The sequence below is a fragment of the Poecilia mexicana genome, unplaced genomic scaffold (assembly GCF_051168715.1).
Source record: "Poecilia mexicana isolate PSO_F unplaced genomic scaffold, ASM5116871v1 scaffold_14, whole genome shotgun sequence".
Lineage (NCBI taxonomy): Eukaryota > Metazoa > Chordata > Actinopteri > Cyprinodontiformes > Poeciliidae > Poecilia > Poecilia mexicana.
In genome coordinates, this window is record NW_028263383.1 from 16,525,506 (window position 1) to 16,544,897 (window position 19,392).

The following is a 19,392-nucleotide window of genomic DNA, read 5'->3' on the forward strand; positions in this document are numbered from 1 at the left end:
GTTCAAGAAAGCTTAAAAGAAAATGGTTTCTGTGAGGTTACAGTTCACAGAATATTGCTAGAACAGAATGAAGACTATCATCTTGTCAGTAACTTTTCCTAACTGAAATAATTACAAGGAGAGAACTGCATGGCTGTTCTTTTACAGGTTAGACCAACGAATTCTGAGTGGATGTGAAAATGTTACTTTTCTATTATTGCAGTGATGGAGAAGCTTTTGTCTGTTTTTCTTATATATTGGTACCTGTGTCTTTCCAATATGTATACAATATTCTACTAGAATATTAGTAGAATATTGGTACATTCTACCAATATTTTATTGAAAAATAGTAAAACTCAACAAACCAGTTTGACTGATGGTTTAACTGGTGTATGATAAGGTGTTCAAAGATTAGTGCACAGTAGATTATAAATCTTCCATTCATTTACAGAAACTCTTTGCATTCCCCTTCCCCCCAACCCCCCTCCAATTTACTCCATAATAAATCTTAAAAGGGGCACGTACACATTATTTACCATTTTGGGGAAATGTGCCTTTTATTTCAGTAGAGCAATCCAAATTCTACATGCTGGACCTTTAAATGCCTTAAATATACAAGCTTTTTCTGAGACTTTCTATTCACTCTGCGTTCAAAATACGAGAACGTCCACTGAAGCCATGACTCAGACTATTAACGACTGACAGTTTTTGACTTGTTAAATTAAAGTGACAGAGACAGTGCTGTACAAACCTTATTTCTAAACATTCTCTAATGTTTGAGCTCATTAAATTGAGAGGAATACATTATTTCTTTGTAAAGCCACTAAGAATCAGCACAACAATTAGCACTGGTTTTCCGACTTGCAGCTAAAGCATGCTTGGCTCAGTTGGGAACAAACAGTCTTGTATACCATCTTTCCATCCATTGTCCATGAGGGGCTGCATGCTGGTAGCTAGCAGTAATTGGTTAGCCTCAAAAAGGCTAAAAAAGAAAAACATGATAATAAAGGCTGGCTCTGGAACATCTGGACATTATTGTGACAAGGATTCTTCATAAACCAGTAAAGTTATGGTCAACCCTGAGCATCCTCTGCGTGACACAGAAACGGTCTCTTTAATCAGATCTGCTGTAAAACAGACGGCTACAGCAGCTGCTTTCTAACCATCAGCATCTACAACACTTAGAAGAAAATTGGATAACATGAGTTACAACCTTTAATTTTTCCTCTGGGGTTAATAAAGTATTTTATATGGTGAGAGGCGGTGTACACCCCAGGCAGGTCGTCAGGCAGCACAAATACACACAGGACAAACAACCACGAACGGCAAAGTCATGAGGAATGTAATCAGTTCAATAACATAAAATTATTGAATGCAGTCATGTGTTTTGGGGTGACTTGTTCCTTTTACCCAGCAGTTAATTTGGTTTATCCTTCCTGTTCAGAAGTTTTGTTTGCTTTTATTGACACTAATTTTGTTCCATACATGTTGCCAAGTCCAAGCAGCCAAAAATTTTCAGAGAATCTACATCAAGTAAAGCGTCTTACTAAGAAGTGCACATTAACTTTTGCAGTCCTGTCAGGATAAAACGGGGAAAATATCATTTTGCTTCTTTTTTAACAGTTGAAATGAGGGCAAATTTTTTCATCAAAGGGTGTCAATTTTTATGTCAGTACGGTAAGCAGTTAAAATTACTGTGGAAGAACAGATAATAAAAAAGTCAAACATTTTAACAACAAAAGATTAATTCAGCTACTTAATTTTTCCCCGACATTGCAGACTCTTGATAGATTTCCTTAGAATATATTTTTTTTCCGAAACTAAACATCGGAGCAGATAATTCACCTTCCTCTGAGGAAAACAAATACGTCTTTTCAAACCAGGTAATAGTTCCCTGGAATAAACAGAAGATTGTGTCAGTCAAGAACCGTAATTTGTCAAATTAACTTTTCCACTCAGCGAGGGAGCGGTGATTATTTTAAACGGCTGGTGGACATTAATTGGTCGCAGGGTAATTAGAGCTGCTGCCACGGAGAATAAACGAGATGCCACCTGCTTTTAATCATTACAGCTGCACAGGGGTGCAGATGTCACGCGTTTAATTTGGTCATTGTATGATTAAAATTTATTTATTTAAATCGTCAGGACATGATTTGTTGACAATTGAAGACAGTGAACCAAAGGCAGAGGCGTCGAGTAAATGGCGATATTTATGAAAAACGATGTCACTTACAAAACAGCCAGAAGAACACAAAAAGGACCAGGGTACATGAAGGAACATGACGGGGTTGAACCAGGAGGAATGAAAGCAGGAGAGCTGAATAAATACTAGGAGGTTAAAGGCATTAGCTAACGACCGGAGCTAATTAGCTAATGAGTAGCAGGTGTGAGGGTAGAGAGCGGCACCAGGGGGCGACAGAGAGCATCTAACTGTATTTAAACACAAAAAATAATTAAACATAACCTTATATATAAGAAATGACCGAACTGAAGCTAAGCGGAGGACAGAGCTAATAAAAAAAAAAAAATAAGAATAAGGCTAACAGCTACACGAGATTCTTTTTGCTCACAGTCATCGTTCATAGTTTTGATCATTTATCTGTCACAACAAATTTGAGTCTCGTAAAAATTATGGTCAGGGTTGTCCATCATTTTCTTGATTTATTTGCACGATCGTCTCCAGAGGTTTTATATCTCTGTTCTGCTAAAGCTCGCCTTCCACCTTCTACGAGCATCTTCTTGCCGTCTCTGCACACTCTTTAATAACTCATTAGTGCTCCCCCTGGTGGATCGGTTCTTCCTGTTCAGCACCTCATTTCAATGAGAAACTGTTACAAAACTAGAATATGGAGGTTTGTCGCTCTGCAACTATTAGACTACCAGCTTAGTTTTATTTCTTAAGTCAGAGAACAAGCATCCTAGAAATTACTTGTCCTTCGATTTAGGAGGCAAGATGGAGGCTCAAAGTGTTTTAACTTAAACCTGAGATAATCATATTCACCGTCCCCTTCTTTAGCAGCTTTTTTTAGGTCGTCTGCCACCAGAACTCCAAAACTACTTCTGTGTTTAAGTACAATGTAACTTTCTTCTTTCTCCTTTTATATAATTTTATGGAATAAGTGCAAAGCAAATCCATCCATTCTGGTCATAATAGTATAAAGTTATTCAGTTGGTTGGAACTTTTGCTGGACTCCAAAAATGTTCCTGATTCAGTTTCTTAGAAAAGTGAGCTGGTTAAGATAAGATAATACTGTTTGATAAGTGCTTTTAAAATTCTAATTTAAAAAAGGTATATTTTTTCAACTCTATTCCTTATCCCATTATCTAAATCCATCCATACATACTTTCCATATTTTTTTTATCCATCCATCCACTCGGATTTTACCGATTTGCATTACATTCATGGTAAAATGTAATGCAAAAAACTATAAAACCGGGCAGCTTGAGTCAGAGAAAGTGTGAAATTTTAATTCTAAAATCTGTGAATTGGTTGTGATTCTACTGAATTGCTTTGCGGGATTGTCTAGGTGAGTGGCTTTCTGGTAGGAATAACATTAATGTCAGCTTTAGAGCGCTCCATCACTTCCTGGGTAGGATTTAGCCAGGCACTGGAAGGAGGATTCACACACTTTATGCTTCAGCTGGTGCTTGCCTTAAATTTTTCTCCTCACCAAGTATATAAAAAAAAAGGCAATCACAAAAATTTGAGGAGAATAAAAAAACTCTCCAAAACTTTAAATATCACTGAATTAATCTCAGGTTGACATTAGGCTGCTGGCTATTAAGCTCTCTCTAGTAAGCTTTATATTGGAAGCTCCTCCTATAAGACAAGCTATCATTACTGTTCATTCACCATAATAAAATTACAATCAAAACATGCAGAATATTGGCAGCATCCTATTAGTACTACAATCTTATCAAATTGTCACAATTTGTCTGTATACATCAAGATTACTCTAAGATTCCTAAAATTACTCAAGACTACTACAAGAGTGCAATGACAACTTCTCCAGCACAAAAAATAATAAATTAAATTAAGGTTTTGAAATGGCCTAGTCAAATCCTGAGTTAAAATTATACTTAAATTCTGCCTTGGGTTGACTTTTTCTACATAAAATGGCTGAAATAAATGAATTTCAAAGAGAAGTGTGGCCTGATCTGTACAGATTGATTGCAGACGTTTCTGTGACTCGTTCATAGGTGCATATGAAGGGAGGTCTGTGCTGTTTGCACACTATGCTCTCTGTTGTTACAGAATAACATTTTATAAAAAGCATTTCTGGTTTGGCTGAGTGCAGGAAGTTGGGATCTGAGACGAATCCAATTAGCAACCTTGGATCATCGGTCTGCTTTTTTACACAGAGCACTCCCCCGGTTTACGGCCCGGATGGGTTCTGGATGGATGGGAAACGCCATGAATAATGCAGGCCTGCATTAAAAGCGGGGGGGGGGGGGGGTTGTGACTCACAGAGGAGGAAAGGTTGACATGCAAAGTGGTTTTAGAGTCGGGTGCCTTGTCGTAAGCCAGAGTCTGTCTGGTATTCATGAACTCAGCATAAATCATAAATTATACGATTCTCCGCTGGTAGGTTGATATTTATTATGGCTAATAGAGTCACGCGTTGTGAAAACAGCTGGGGTTGGTCTAATCTTAGCAGATCTGTTGCTCACTACATGTCAAGAGGCATGGAGGGAAAAAAAACAAAAGAAAAAAAATTTTTTTTTTTTTCCTGTGATCTACTCTTTGTAACCAACCAACATGCTGGAAGCTTCGTGCATAGCAGAGCGCTCTATAAATAGATACCCTCTACCCCCTTCCAGCTTTGGAGTCAGGAGTCGAGTTAGTGAGTGCATTAGCGAACAGGCATGCAAAGCGAATAACTGCAAGTCAACGTGGAGGAAGAACAAGAAGTGATGGAAACAACCAATCTAGCGGTGATATCACAGGCTGCAGGTTTTATTTCACTCAGCGCTGCGAGACGGACAGCACAGCTGGCTCCACTCATGCAGCCCCGCATGCGATTCACTGCAACACACAGATCTATGGTAGCTGGTTCTGTCTCACTATATGAGGCCAAAGCATACGGGGCTTCTTCTCTAAAGAACTGCTGCAGAACTGAACCCATCATTTGCGTCAGCATATACGGGCACTGAAAGGCTCCCACTGTTGTTGATCAGAACTTTGACATTTCACTCAGGTTCTGCTTGTTGGTTTGGTGACGATTAAACAGGATATAAATTAGGTCAATAAATTAGAGGAGATAGATGGAAACACAATGCGACCAATTCCTGCCATTCTATCGCTAGTATCTTGTTTGCTCCTCTACAACTTTGTCACAATTTGTTACATTGAAACCACAAACTGAAGTGTATTTTACTAGGATCTAACATGGCAGATCTAAACAACATATACTTGTCCCTGTACAGTTCTGACTTTAGCCAAGATTGTATGCAATTAGGAGTATCGCGAAAATATTTTTTCACCTTCACAAATGCTTGACATGTCCCTAAGAAGTTGCTCTTTGCTAACGGTGGTGCTGTGGAGATTTATTTATTTTTATTTTTCCAAGAAAAGATTGTTCTTGTTAACTAATCCTTTGTTAACAAGAACATCTTCCTGTCGTAAAAAACAAACAAGACTCTGCTTTACATCACATTCATATACCAGGGATGCAGTCATGAATTACTAACTGGGACATTAGAGTCGCTCTCTGATCATCTTGAAGAACGAGAAGGTAATTCAAAAATACTTTAGTTGCATTTACTTTGTTGGAATTGTTAAGCATGCAAAAAAAGTGAAACAAAGACAAAACGTAGTTTTTCTTTCAATAAATGTGCTAAAAGTGACAGATTGTTCATAGAAATAGAATGAGGTTACGCTTCTGCATTAATAGAAACATTTAATTTAAGGCTTTTTACACATCATGGGTGGTGTGAGAAAGCAGAGCGGTGCAGTGCATGAGTCAGTTTTTAACGTTTTTCTCAGAACCGTGATAACCTGAACCAAAGTGAAGTTCCTCTGGAACGAGGAAGTTAGATTTTATGCAGCTGAACCATATATGCATTTGTCACGAACTTTCTTTCAGCTGCATCCATGGTTGGTAAAATCATTTAAGCAGAGAGCAATTCTCCATCAATTATGTATCTCTCTCCCTCTCTCTCTCTCTCTCTCTCAACAGACAGACAGACAATTTATTAATCCCTTCGGGATTTTCCCTCAGGGAAATTGTAAACCCCGTCTCCCACACAGCAAAGATGCATCAAATACTTAAATAATGTTTTTTTTTAGTATTATAACAGCCTGATTCTTTAGTCCCTCTGTTTCTGTTGTACTCCTGTTAGCCCTCCTTCCAGCCTCCAGTGAGGAGTTGAAGAGTTTAGTTGCAGAAGGGACAAAGGACTTCCTCAGTCTGTTGGTCCTGCACTTTGGAGGAAGCAGTCTCCCACTGAACCTGCTGTCCTGACTGCTGCTGACAGTGTGCAGAGGGTGGCTGGTGTTGTCCAGTTTCCAGTTAGTCTCCAGTTTCTGTAACGTTCTCTTCTCTGCCACTCTTGCCAGAGAGTCCAGCTTTGTACCGACCGCTGAGCCCGTCTGATTTGTTTCTCCAGGCTGGAAAGGTCTGACTTAAGAGATGCTTCCACCACAACACTCCACAGCGTATAACAGACTGGTAAAACAACCCCAGCAGCTTTCCACAGATGTTAAATCTCAGCCTCCTCAGGTCAGTACATCCTGGTTCGGGCCTTCTTATAAAGCTGCTTGGTGTTGCTTGTCCAGTCCAGCTTGTTGTCCAGCCACAGGGCAAGATATTTATAGGTCTGCACGACCTCCACCTCCACCCTTCCTATCAGAACTGGTCGTGGACTGCCTCTGACCCTCCTGAAGTCAATGACCAGTTCCTTTGTCTTGGATGTGTTCAGCTGCAGGTTGTTTCTGTGGCACCGGCCACAAAGTCCCTCGCCAGGCTCCTGTACTCTTCTTCGTTGTCTTTGATGCACTCCATGATGGCAGAGTCATCAGCGTACTTCTGAATACGACATATGTATATACAAAGACATTATTCTTATGCTACTGTTATGCTTTAGTGTTTACATCTTTCATGCATTCACAAAATATCTGAAAACGCTGTTTTCCCATTGATTTTGTTTCTTATCTGGAGGTTTTGTTTAAGTAAAAGACCCTAATCTTAAATCTTTCAGAATAAGTAGCTTTCCTGTGAATGCTTCACCGATGTGCGATCGTCTGGAGCAGCCTCACTGACGCTCCGTTATTAAGTCTGTAAAACAACCATCAGGATGCATCTTGCTAGGTCTGAGTCACTCACAGGGCCTGGTTTGTTTCATTGCTCTCTTTTGCATGACTGACCATTGCATGAATAACTCAGTGAGAGGAAACTACAACATCGAGAGGCTTGATGTTTCTGTTACTATTAAACACAGCTCAGTGTGACTGATTAAGCATCGCAGTGAGGACAGAAACAGCCGATGCACAAGAGACCTTGTAGGTTTAACTTTCTTTATTTTCTGGTTCAGTGGCTTAAAAAACAAACAAACAAACACATTTTCAGATAAAAATCGGTTGCTTTCCAACCCAGTGACACAACGTTATTGGCAAGGGACACTATCAAGTGGATTTGAAGATGCAACAAATAAAAGCTAAAATAATCTGTGAACAGGATCAAGCTGAGATGAGTCCTTCGGAGTAGTGTGGTCACAGATGGGAGAGGAAAGCAGGGGCATCCCACAGACCCAATTTGGAAGAAACAGTAAGATCCCCCCCACTTATATTTACAATTACCGGTAGACAAAACTCTTATATAAAAGTGTGTGTGTGTTGCTGAGTCACTGGCATGATGATTGAGAGAGGTCAAGGCCGGCTCTTCTTTCTACTTCTTGGCCACGGCTGCTGAGCTCTCCACGTTTACAGGAATGGTGGTCTCGGAGTACTCCAGGGCCGGCTTGTTGATCGGAGCCTCCACAGTCAGGACGCCCTCAGGGGACAGGGAGGACGTCACCTTCTCAATGTTGGCAGTAGGGGGCAGACTGGAGGGGAGCAAAAAGGACACAGTCAAGTTTTGGGGTCTCAAAAGTACTGAATCTTTTCAAATTTTGCCCCCTTACATCCCAACCTTCAGGGTATTTTGTTTTATTTTATTATTTTTTTTACGGATGAAAATCATGTGGGATTGGTGTCATCCCACTTTATTCTGCTGCCCCTAAATAAAATGCAGAGCTATTAAATACTTTTAGAGGTCAACAACATACAATATTATGCAATCCTGCAAACAAATATCTTTGTCAGAAAACTAACTTTGCAGTACAGTGAACTTTAATCACACCAATAAAGGGCTACAGATACTTCTGCGCGGTACCTATTTAAATCATTTAAAAAGAAATGCAGAGACCTTTGATACAAGAACAACGAGAGCAGTCAACACTTCACTATGCAATATATTAAAAGCAGTATTGTGTTACAGCCTGCAGGTGGCAGCAGAGCTCTGATAAACTATAGATTCGCACAGTCAGGTGTTGTCCGCCAGGAGGCCTGACATCTAATAAATCAGTTATAAACTCGGACAAATCTAAAAGTAGACAGACTTTACAGCAGCAGAGGTTCCTTTTATTTTAACTAAAACGATCAGTCTTTAAAAAAAAAAAACACCCATGAGCTTTGATTTTGTTGTCGGCTTGTTGCTTTATATATTAATTATGTCGTTATTTTAGATTACAAAGTAGAAAAACAACAACCTCGAAACAAAACAGGTTAGTGCTGAATCACCCGGTTCTTAATTACTGATAGTTAAAAGTTACTTACGTGTATTTTCTGGTAAAGCTTCTTGACACAAAACCATGTTCGTCCTTCCTCTCTTCATGCTTGCCTGTGAAACCGACAGCATAATTAGCATTTCGTTAGCTTAATTGTGTATTTTCACCATGTAATTAATGACATTCAAATGGTAAATTCTGTTTAATTTTGCTATTCAGACAGTTTTCCTAGTATTGAATGAAATCTACAAACCATGTCTTCACAAGGAGGGTTGAAGACATAATTAAGGAAATTAGCGTAAGCTGTATCTCCTGTTTTTAAACCATGAATTTATGAGATTAGTGCGACAGCCCTGGTTCTTCTACAGCTGCGAACTTTAAAACTTGGTGATAGAAAGATGTTTTATTGCCTATGTAGCTCTTTTAGTTATATGTCAGTGACCGTACCTAAACTTAACCTTTGGAGTACTCTGGCATTTTCTGGAGTATTCAGGCTGAAGCTAATGGAAGCTAATCGATAACCAATAATTCACTAGCAAATTCTCTCTAAAAAACCGAGTTACTAGGGGACATTTTAGCACGTAAAAGAGGAATAGAAGGAGAAAAAACTACACTTTGAGGGTTTTTGGTGGTGGTAGTGGAGGTTGAATTTAGACTTGCTATTTGTTTTAGTGTCTACACTATGCTAACACATTGTTGTAAGCAGGATTTGATCTCTTAATTAAAGGTCTGTCATAAAAATGATGAAGAAGAAAACGTGAGCTACTGCAATTACATTTTGGTTAGCACTTTTATTTGCTTTGTGTTGAAATGTCACAAAAATATCTACTCCAGTTGGTAAGGCTACAGGCACTGAATAGTTTCTAAGCAGAACTGAAAAGGACCTTTGTCTTGAAAGGTTCTCAAACTGTGGCACCTGCACACCCTTTTGGGTTTTGGGTTACCTTCAGTGGTACTCAGAAATTGTATTGCCAAACATTTACAATTTTTGAATACAAAACTGATTAATTGTTAAAAGGCAAGAAAAGTAATTTAAGAAAAAAACCCTTCAAAAACTGCAGTGGAGAATATTTTGCTAAAACAGGAGCAGACAGGATGCAGAACAGTGTCACAAGCTAATCACTAGCAAAATAGGCTGGTGAATGTGCATTTTTTAAATTTTATGTGTTGAAGCTATGAAACTCACATAGTGCAATCTCTTGAAAAGATTTTGTAACGTCAGAAGAAAGTAAGCAACTTATTAGAGCAGCTTTTGCTATCTTTTTAAATGTGTGGCAGCCATATTGGTTTTTCAGGTCAGCCCAGGTGAGAAACCTTTGACTTTCTTTTGGAAATTAACTTGGGAGGAACTTCCTGTTTTATTTGTCGAATATGGAACATGGAAATGAAATGCAGAATTACACTAAAACAACATTAGAGTAACCTTATACTGCCAGTGGAGGAGATGATGTTTTGGCCTTAATTTCATTTCTGTCAAAAATATATTTACAAAATTAGTACAAGGTCTGAGATTAACTGGTTTAGTCCTTAGCACTCTAAGGAATGTTAGATATGACTATTTTCAATAGTAATATTCATCTCATCTTGTTCATAAAGGCCTTTGCATTGTTATTATTACTATCAGAAGAAGAAAAAGTGGTTTTGACATTGCATGTCTGTCTTTGTTGCTTAAACGCTGCCCCTCTTTCATGTTTGTTTACTGTAAGGAGCAGATAAAGGCTGCTGACCTCAGACTCATATCTTCTCAACAGGACCAAACTGCTTGATATAAACACACAGCTTCAGCTCAGCTTCTTTAGCAGCCATTAGTTGTGAACAGGCCTGCACCAGCTGAGGAGATAATACTTTAGTGTGTGGAAAAACAATTCTAATTAAGCTGATGATGTGAACGTTTAGACATGAGGTGCCAAATTCCCCTCGCATTGAATCACATGCTTTGTTTATCTCTGTTTTCCTGACCCGGTTCAGTGTCTAACACCAGCGAGGCTGGCAGTGAGGGAGTGGGATGGGATCCAGCTGTCCTTTTAAAGTAGCAGAGAGCCGCCATGACTCACAGCTAAGTCGCTTTGCTATGAGGATGGTCCTTTTGGTAATGCCATACCAGCGGCGAAGGGTACAAGGCTTCGGAGATCAAGGTTATTACAGGATCTTACATCAGCTTTCAGTTTGCTTTAGTGTTTTGGGATGATGGAAGGGGAGTGAAAATAGCTTTTTCCATAGCTGACCTGCTTAACTGTCTACCACAAACTGCATATTGTCTATCTATGGGCTTCTATCCCTCATGTCGGGGGGGCAGAATACATCTTGAGACAATATGCTGAGGTGAAATCATGACAGGGTTGGTTAGATATTACAGTTTTGCTCTGCATATCTGTTAGTGGTTGCAAAAGTTTCCTCCCACAAGTTGAACTGTGTGTTGTGATGTATTTAGAAGCATATCGGCCAAAATGCCCCTCCCTTCCATTGGGGCGGGGTGTCCTGAGACAATATCCTGAGTTCTGCTTATCCTGCAACTGGAATCTTATCCCAAGTCTTAAAGGAAAGTATTGTCCTCCTGCAGTTTAACCTCTTGTAATTCTTGCTTTTCCAACTCCTCGCATCTTTCTCTGTGAAGGAAACTTTTAAAACAAACATGCTCAAAAGAAGGAAGGAAGGAACAAGTGCTCACCAGAAATTTCCAAAACGCCGTCCTTGGTCTTCACCACCAGCTCCTCAGGTGAGAAATGGGGGACGTCCAGGGAGATCTTCCAGTTGTCCTGCGTCTGCTTGATCTCGGACATCCCGCTGCTCATCTGCCGGGACAGGGTCCTGGCTTGGTGGGCCATCATGTGGCCCGGGTGGTACATCATGGGGCCATGGGGCATCATGATGTCCGGGCCCATGAGCGATGGTCTCATGTACCCGGGCCAGTGGGTGGTGGGGAACCCAGAGAAGTCCTCGAAGACGGGCGGGAGGCCGAACGCCTGGTCGAAGATGCGGCTGGTTTGGTCCCGGAACGGGTCCCAGCTCGGGGTGCGCTGCAAGGTGAAGGGAATGCGTCTCTCGGCCATGCTGGCTGCGGTCAGTCAGAGGAGGTGTGTCTGCAGACGGAAAGCTCCCAACATGCTCCCTGCCTCTCAGCACAGCACCTTTATACGCTCTGAGATTCCAGCCCCCTGCCGTCAAAACATCCCACCCACTCGAGCCCCACCGGCACACCTCCCCCAAGATGTCTTGGAAAGTGCTGGAACCTCTATTTGTGGCAGACGCAGCATGTAAATAGAATCCAACAGGAGGGCGGTGCGTAGCGTCAGCTGCTGGGGCCTCTGTGGAAATCCTGTGAGTAAACCCCTCCCCTCTCTGTTCTTCTGAAAGAAGCTAGAAAAAGCTGGAGGGAAACGGGATTGTTCTGGGAGGAACTGGATAAGTTTGCATTATTGACTGAGGGACAGAATTTACCTGCATAAACTGCAAATAAATAACAACAATGAAGCCTTTTTAAAGCTAAAATATAAAACATATCAATGGAAAGAAAAAGGAGGGATGCATCGTATTCATTTCCATTGCATTGCTCTACAGACTCAATACACTTTATTCAAAGTTTATGTTGTAAACAAACTCAAAGTAGTGCATAAAAATTCACCTAACAAGTGTTGGTGGAGATGACAGCTTGCGTGTTGCAGTATCTCACACAAGAACTTTATTTTGTCCAACAGAAATCAAGGCTTAAAATCCACCAGTTTACGCCTAACTTTGATAAGTGGAACAATGACAAAATGTAATGTTTGTTTGACAAAATTGACAAATATATGCTGTAAAACTTTAAGAAAACATTTCCCCACTGTGTGTTAACCAGTTCTTCCGGTCAGAATTCTTTGAAAATTGCAAAGAATGACACAGAAGTGGACCCACCCCAACCGCCCTCTCTCAAACCGTGACCTATGACCCAGAGGAGGGTTTGGTAACAGCTTATGGCACTATTACAGGATACGAAGTGATGGCAGCTATGATGACCCACCTCATATCTGTCTCTCCATTCCAGGATACATCTGGAAAAAGTTTATTTTGTCTTGAATGTAGGTTAGTAACGGCCATGAAGAGCTTGTCCTGTGTATTATTACACTCAGATATAAAGAGTTTAATCTATAAACCTGGTAACTGATCCTCATTGGAGCGTTCGACCTGCTCTGGACTGAGGCTTCACAGAACTGTGGGAGGAAGGGATCTCCAGTAGCAGTCAGTCTTTCAGTGGACTGAAGAGGCCTCTGACTGAAGACTGCTGCATTATTACAGTCTCATGAAATGCTAACAGCTCAATTTCTAGGCAGCAGAGACAATATTCTGCAATAGGGACAATATTCATCGTGGATGAAACCATCTGTTGTTGGTAAGATCTACTAATCCTCCTCATTTGCTTTTGCTGCTCCCCTTTAAATATCTTTATGGTTGTTTGGTAAAAAAGCCGGACAGAGAGACGATGGAGTCGGCGATGTGATCCTCACCTTTTATGATCCTTTGATTTGACCTGTTTGAGTTTTTGATCTTTTGTTTTATGTAAACCTGAACATTTTCCCCCCACATTGGGTTTCAAAATGTAATATAATTAAAAACACATTATGTAATAATCGACATGACATGTAATTCGCCAGAAAGCATTGCAAAATACGTTCAGGGATTTTATTACATTTTGCATTGATTTTTACATAATGCACTTTAATGATATTACATTTTGAAGCCCATTTTTATTACATCATAAATAATTCATTTTGAGTTTTTCTAATCACACTTTTCATCCTCAGTACCTTCTTTAGCAGTTTGGGCTTCGGTAGCAGGGATTCCCCACCGTTTCCTTGTCGGACTGCTCTTCAGGCTGAGAATACCTGCATGTTCGCTCACTACCACCAACTAGCATGTGCCACGAAGAAGAGGTAATCAGCATAACGTTATGCCTTGAGAAATGTAAAACAAAAGAGGAAATGCATAACGCAAGAGTTTGATTGATTCCTCATTTGTTTATTACCATGGAGCTCAGTTTATACAATACAAAGAATGATCTGAACAAAAGGGGAAATGATATACTTGACATACCGGTTGGGTTAAGTCTGCTTACACTAAGAGCTGTAAGGATGAGAGGAAAAAGACTCCGCGAATGGAAAGGAAGACTTAAGTGATTGTATCACCGGTTTACTCGCTGTCCTACAGACGATGCTGCAGTTGCCGTTTTGTCATGGTACATCTTCAGTTGACGGACGTAACTAGCCGACCTTCGGGACGGTGTAAATATGACGTGGAGTTTTCTGTTGGGGATCAAAATGCTCCACCAGAGCTCAAACAGGAAGATCGAGCTTCTTCTCTCATTCAGTTGAAGCAAAAAAAAAAAAAAAAAAAAAAGACGGGCCTGGAGTCCAAACAGGCTTGTTGTAGAATAATTCACTAAGCATCCAGTCTGCACTCCCGTTTCAAAGTCAGCCCTCGTTCCCTTGTTTTTTTACTTCATTGCTTTTTGGTCAACCACTTGTATGTAAACCAAAACGGTCTCGTTTGATCACATCCTAATGCATGATCCATCTGCATTAGCGACAAAATGTAGAATAAATTAAACATCAAATAAATAAATAAATAATCCAATAAATAAACATATAAACAGGATAAACTCGAGATGAAAACATACGTGTGCCTGGACATAATCTTGCAGTTTTCCTTTAGAGCAGCCCGAGATAAGGCTACAGAGCACTCGCTGATCTTTGAAGACGAGGTTTCCGCACACACACACACACACACGCACACACACACACACACACACACACACACACACACACACACATACAGATTAGTAGAAAGAACATGGTTACGGGAGGAGAGTAAAAGTACGTAATACACACCTCCCTTCACACACTCAATGGCACCCTTCTCAGTTTGTAAATCCTCTTCCAGGAGAATCTTTTACCGCAGTAACATGCTAAACACACCTGCTTAAGCTAAATGGAATATACAGTGCATAGTTTACAAAGCCAGAACTTATCAGAGTTTAAATCTATACAGGCATATCTATACAATAAAAGTTATAATCATAAAAAAGTTGTTTTTTTGTTCCCTCGTTCATCTGTCAAGTTCTCCTTTGTTCTAACTTTTGTTGATCTCTGCTATTCAATGAGAAGACGGGTTTGAAGGGATGAGCACAGGGGAAAAAAACATCTGGAAGGTTTCCTTTTGGTAGGCTTTGTTTTCTATTTAGCTCCTGTTTGTTTTATTTTTTTAGAATATATGTTTCTCTATATTCACGAAGAATGTGTTTGTTTACCAACTCCCTTCTGGTGGCGGAGGATGAGACGGAAAGTGCTAACTGATGGTGCGATTTGTTCCTTGGGCTCAGTCAATGACTTTTTTTTTTCTTTTGACGTGTGGAAATTGTTTTGTCTGTGTGATACATGATCGGAGACGGTTCGATCCAAACGAATGTGCCGTAATAAAATACATTGTGTCTTTGTTCGGGCTCTGTTCTGGAGACGGTGTTGTCCCTGATGGAGGAGTTTGGACTCTCTGGAGGGAAGACGCGCCACGTCCCTCTGCCTGCCGGCGTTCAGAAGCCCGGGCTGTCGTAGCTGCTGCGGCTGTAGTAGCTGTGGTGGCTGCGGGAGCGGCTCCTGCTTCGGCTCCAGCTCCGGCTGCGGCTTTTGCTGCGACTCCGGCTCCAGTTGCGGCTGCGGCTCCGGCTGTGGCTCTGGCTTCTGGTGCGGCTGTAGCTGCTGTAGCTGCTGTAGCTGCGGCTGCGGCTGGACCGGGACGGGCTGCTGTCGTAGCTCGACGACGACGGACTGGGCCGGTAGTACGGGATCGGCCGCTTCCGAGCGCTGGTGCGGAGGGGAGGAGGGGCGGGGACAGAGACGTCAGACAAAGACAGCAGTGTGACAAGTTAGAATGAGGGAGGTGTTAGGATATTAAGATGATCAGGCTGTTATCTGCGACGTGATGCTTTAGAGACAAGATCAGCAAGTCAAAGTTAGACCCCAGAAGCGGTAAACGAGTGCAATTTCTAGAAGAGATGAGCTTTGTGGGTTATAAAAAGCCGATCATCCACACACTCAGCAGCAGGAAAATGCATCGTGTTAGTTAAAGCTTGAATAGATCGAGTTGTTAATTGATTTCCTGTAAGGTAATCAGCTGTTATCGCCCCAAAGAACCGCCTGTCTGTCTCCATCACCCAAACAGATCAACACCACGGGACGGATAAATGCTACCAAGGGGACACACAACATGTCTGCCCCTCCATTTTATTCCAGCAGAACTGTGGAGTTCATTTTAGTTACAGGTGGAGCATTCACTCCTGACTCAAACGATCCGATCGGAAACTGGAAATGCTGATAACACTTTTCAGTGTGGAAGTTCTTACTGAAGCTTGACGACTTAAAGCGGTCTGTTTTTAAATATCAGGTTCTTTAAGACGCTTTTAGAGTTGTAATAGGGTTGTTGATAGGCTGTTATGTTAAAACAAGGATGAACATAACATTGTTTTTTTTTTTCATTCCAGCTTCAAATTTGTTTTGACAGAAAATGCAGACAGCGTTCTGTATTATCTGGTAAGCACACACACAGTCCAGTTAGTTATGCTAATTGGGCTAGTAGTGCTAACATGTACTAAAGCAGCTTACAATGTCAATTTAGTAATTATTTTGTATTTTTTATAAAATAAAATCTCCTTTTAACTGCACATGTATGATATGATGTCAGGCATTTTCAATAAAATATTTGACTAATTATTGTACTGTCAATAATAACTAAAATAATTACATTTTCAATTAAAGCCAGATTGTTTTTTTTTGTTTGTTGTTTTTATTTATTTATTATATTGTAAATGTAGTTCCTCACAATATTCCAGAAGATCTGAAATATTTAACTGCACAGAATCTTTGGTTGGTGCATATCCGAATTAGACATGGATGTTTGCTGAACAGGGTTCAGACTAACATTCGTTTGCAGTTTATTAATGTGAAAATATTGCAACAAATAGCTAACAGAATGAACTCAGAAGCATTTCCAACTGTTTTTAATTGCCTGTCGTTTTATATTAACTCCTGAGTTTGACAACATTACACATTTATGGGAAAAGTCCAGGCAGTTCTGTGGTTTGAAGGAGTTTATGTCGGGTCAGAAGATTTTAAGAGGAATCATAAAATAAACGTTCAACAGAACCTTCATCTTCTGAGTAAATAGACCTTGATAGCATTTTAATGTTTGCGTCCCTGCGCTGCAGCATTAGTGCGTGATGTCAGTGGGGTGTAGCGTCAGAACCGAACTGTGAGTTTCAGAGATGTGATGAAGAAAAAGAGGAAGGACAAAGAAAAAAAAAATAAAAATACAAGATGAGTCCAGGTTTACTCAGGGGAGCTCTGATGGTTTGATGTTCAGCTGAGCTTCAGGGGTCAGACTAGCAGGGCTCTGCTGCACAGCAACTGTTACCAGGGCAACAAGCCTGCGGCATTTGAATTCAGCAGCATCCCGTTGTCTCCGTGCAAGGACCTTTAGGACTGAAGCAAACATGACAAGGTACACTCATTTCACTCATTAAGTCCGTTAATGCTTTCACATGAACAGGGAGAGAAACAGCAAAGTGGATTTAACAGAAGTGGGGGAATCTTCCTTTCTTCCTGCACAAATAACCGATTACAAGAAACTATACAATAAGTAGGACTTATGAGAATGAACAAAAGAATACTTTAAAGCAGTGGTTCCCAAACTTTTTCTTCTGCACCCCCCCAGTGGTTTCCAAACATTTTCTGCGCCCCCCATTGATTACAAATGGCTGTTTGGTTGAAACGAGGCGTGTGAGGGGGGGGGAGGCGGCATCGACTTCTTTGGGGGCAAAATGAATGTACGTAGCTGAAAATAGACACCAACATCGGTAGCCTACAAGGTACTTGTTAAGCTTAAGGTTCTGTATTGATATTAGCTAGTAATCTTTTAGCTAACATTACCTGCATCCAACAGCTTTACTCAACTCAGTCGGTTAGTTTGGAGGGAAAAACTGTGAAAAGTTCTTTGCGTTTTGCTGCCGTGATTCTAACACAAACCTACGTAGCTCCGCACAGCAGCAGCAGGTCTCCTTCACAGGTGTAAACCCAGCGCGAGCGTCGTAGCGCTCATGTTGCGTTTAAAGGCGGCTCGGAAAAACAGGTTACAACATGTTAACAACGGATTAAACAGTTTTAACTGCTGATAAAAGTGACAGAGGACACAGATATGGGAAGTGTGGAAGCCTCTACTGTATCAAATTGACATAGGAATAACAGAGAGTTGGCCATTCTAAGGTAAAAACCCAGCACATACAGTGTTCATGTTTTGTTTTGTTTTCATCCAGACGGCTTCCTGCGCCCCCCCTGCAATGACACGGCGCCCCCACTATGGGGCGCGCCCCACAGTTTGGGAACCTCTGCTTTAAAGTGAAGAAGAAACCAAACGTATGGCAGATGAAAACTATGCCAAACATGTTTTTCTCAGTAAAAACATTTCTAATGTTCCTATTGGGATTAAATTCACGGCAAATCTCTGCAATCAAATTGAACCAAGAACTCAACATTGATCCATAAATTATGTGTAACAAATTGTAATCACATAGAAAAAATTATAGTACGAATGAGGAAAAGGCATAGAAACCCAAGAAATCAGCTGAAGTCTGTCGGTATTCAGAAACCATTCCTGCTGCTATGTGCAAATCAACATTAGCCAGTTTAATTTTAACTGGTGACCTATGAAAAGTTTTCTCATTACCAAAGTATTACATAGAGTGGTATGTTTGGTGAGGTAAAAGAAAAAACTCCTACTGTTGCAAAACATACTGACCACAGTGGCTACAGCTGCGTTTCTAAACCTCTCAATGCCCCAATCTGCACTGCTGGGAAAACACAGTTTCACCATAAACCGGTGGTCTCAAACCAGAGTTTGTTTTTTTCCCTGATGTGGCATCAGGAAAAAAACTATGCATACATTAAATACATATTTTGGTTCAGTCAGTCCTGAAGCAGTTGGTCTATTTTTTAATTCAGTTCAATTCATTTGTATTTATATAGCGCTAATTCAGAACAAAGGTCGTCTCAAAAAAAAAAATAAAACTTTCAATTCAATCATACTTACATTCTGATTGATCAAATAGCTCAGTATGATAAATTAGGGTCTCAAAGGTTTCTAAGGACCCGTCAGATTGAATCATTCACTCCTCCTGGACATAGTTTACAGTCTTTCCTTTCTATTTGTATAATTAGGCAAGGTGTCTGATCTATGCCATCCATATCCACTAAAGATTAACCTGAAATATTATGTTGAAAAGTCCAAGTTTCCTCCTAATTCCTTTTGCATGGCGTCTCTTGAAGCTGCTGAACACACTGGACATTTTAACACATGAGCAGGACATTTTATTTAACGGCTGTGCATGTTGTTGTTTGATAGAAACCAGGATGTTTACTCTGGTGATAAGAAGGCGTTACCTGGTGATCCTCCGAGCCTCCATGAAGCTGGGCGAATCCCTCCTTCTCTTCCTGATGGGCGAGTAGCTGCGCGAGCGGCGCCGAGCTCGGCTGTCGGTGTCGGAGCGGTTGGCGCTGTCCTTTTCTCTGCATGACAGACAGTCGGCCGTCAGAGCGGCAGCAGCGAAACGAATCTAGACGGCGAGTCCTT

General features: G+C 40.8%; 2 protein-coding genes across 2 annotated transcripts in view; both read right to left on the reverse strand.

The window, feature by feature from the left end:
- Positions 1-7,478: 7,478 nt before the first annotated feature.
- hspb1 (heat shock protein family B (small) member 1) lies at positions 7,479-11,912 on the reverse strand. Its single transcript, XM_014989045.2, has 3 exons — positions 11,414-11,912; positions 8,795-8,858; positions 7,479-8,022 (listed from the first exon to the last, which is right to left on the reverse strand). Exons 1-3 carry the CDS (start codon positions 11,793-11,795, stop codon positions 7,866-7,868), a joined length of 603 nt encoding a protein of 200 aa, XP_014844531.1. The 5' UTR covers positions 11,796-11,912; the 3' UTR covers positions 7,479-7,865.
- Positions 11,913-13,795: 1,883 nt separating this feature from the next.
- The window catches only part of srrm3 (serine/arginine repetitive matrix 3), a 45,780-nt gene continuing 40,183 nt past the window's right edge, over positions 13,796-19,392 (reverse strand). The window contains exons 12-13 of the mRNA XM_014989043.2: positions 19,203-19,328; positions 13,796-15,575 (exon numbers count right to left, since the gene is read on the reverse strand). Coding sequence (XP_014844529.2) covers positions 15,305-15,575; positions 19,203-19,328 — 397 coding nt within the window. The 3' untranslated portion in view covers positions 13,796-15,304. The remainder of the gene's footprint in view (positions 15,576-19,202; positions 19,329-19,392) is intronic.

What these genes read in the sequence shown, in the direction of transcription:
- hspb1 (XM_014989045.2), bottom strand. Translation starts at nt 11,795, where the DNA reads ATGGCCGAGAGACGCATTCCCTTCACCTTGCAGCGCACCCCGAGCTGG. An exon ending in CGGCGTTTTGGAAATTTCTG is followed by an intron (nt 8,859 to 11,413) that starts GTGAGCACTTGT and finishes TCGGTTTCACAG; the next exon opens with GCAAGCATGAAGAGAGGAAG. An exon ending in AGCTTTACCAGAAAATACAC is followed by an intron (nt 8,023 to 8,794) that starts GTAAGTAACTTT and finishes GCTCCCCTCCAG; the next exon opens with TCTGCCCCCTACTGCCAACA.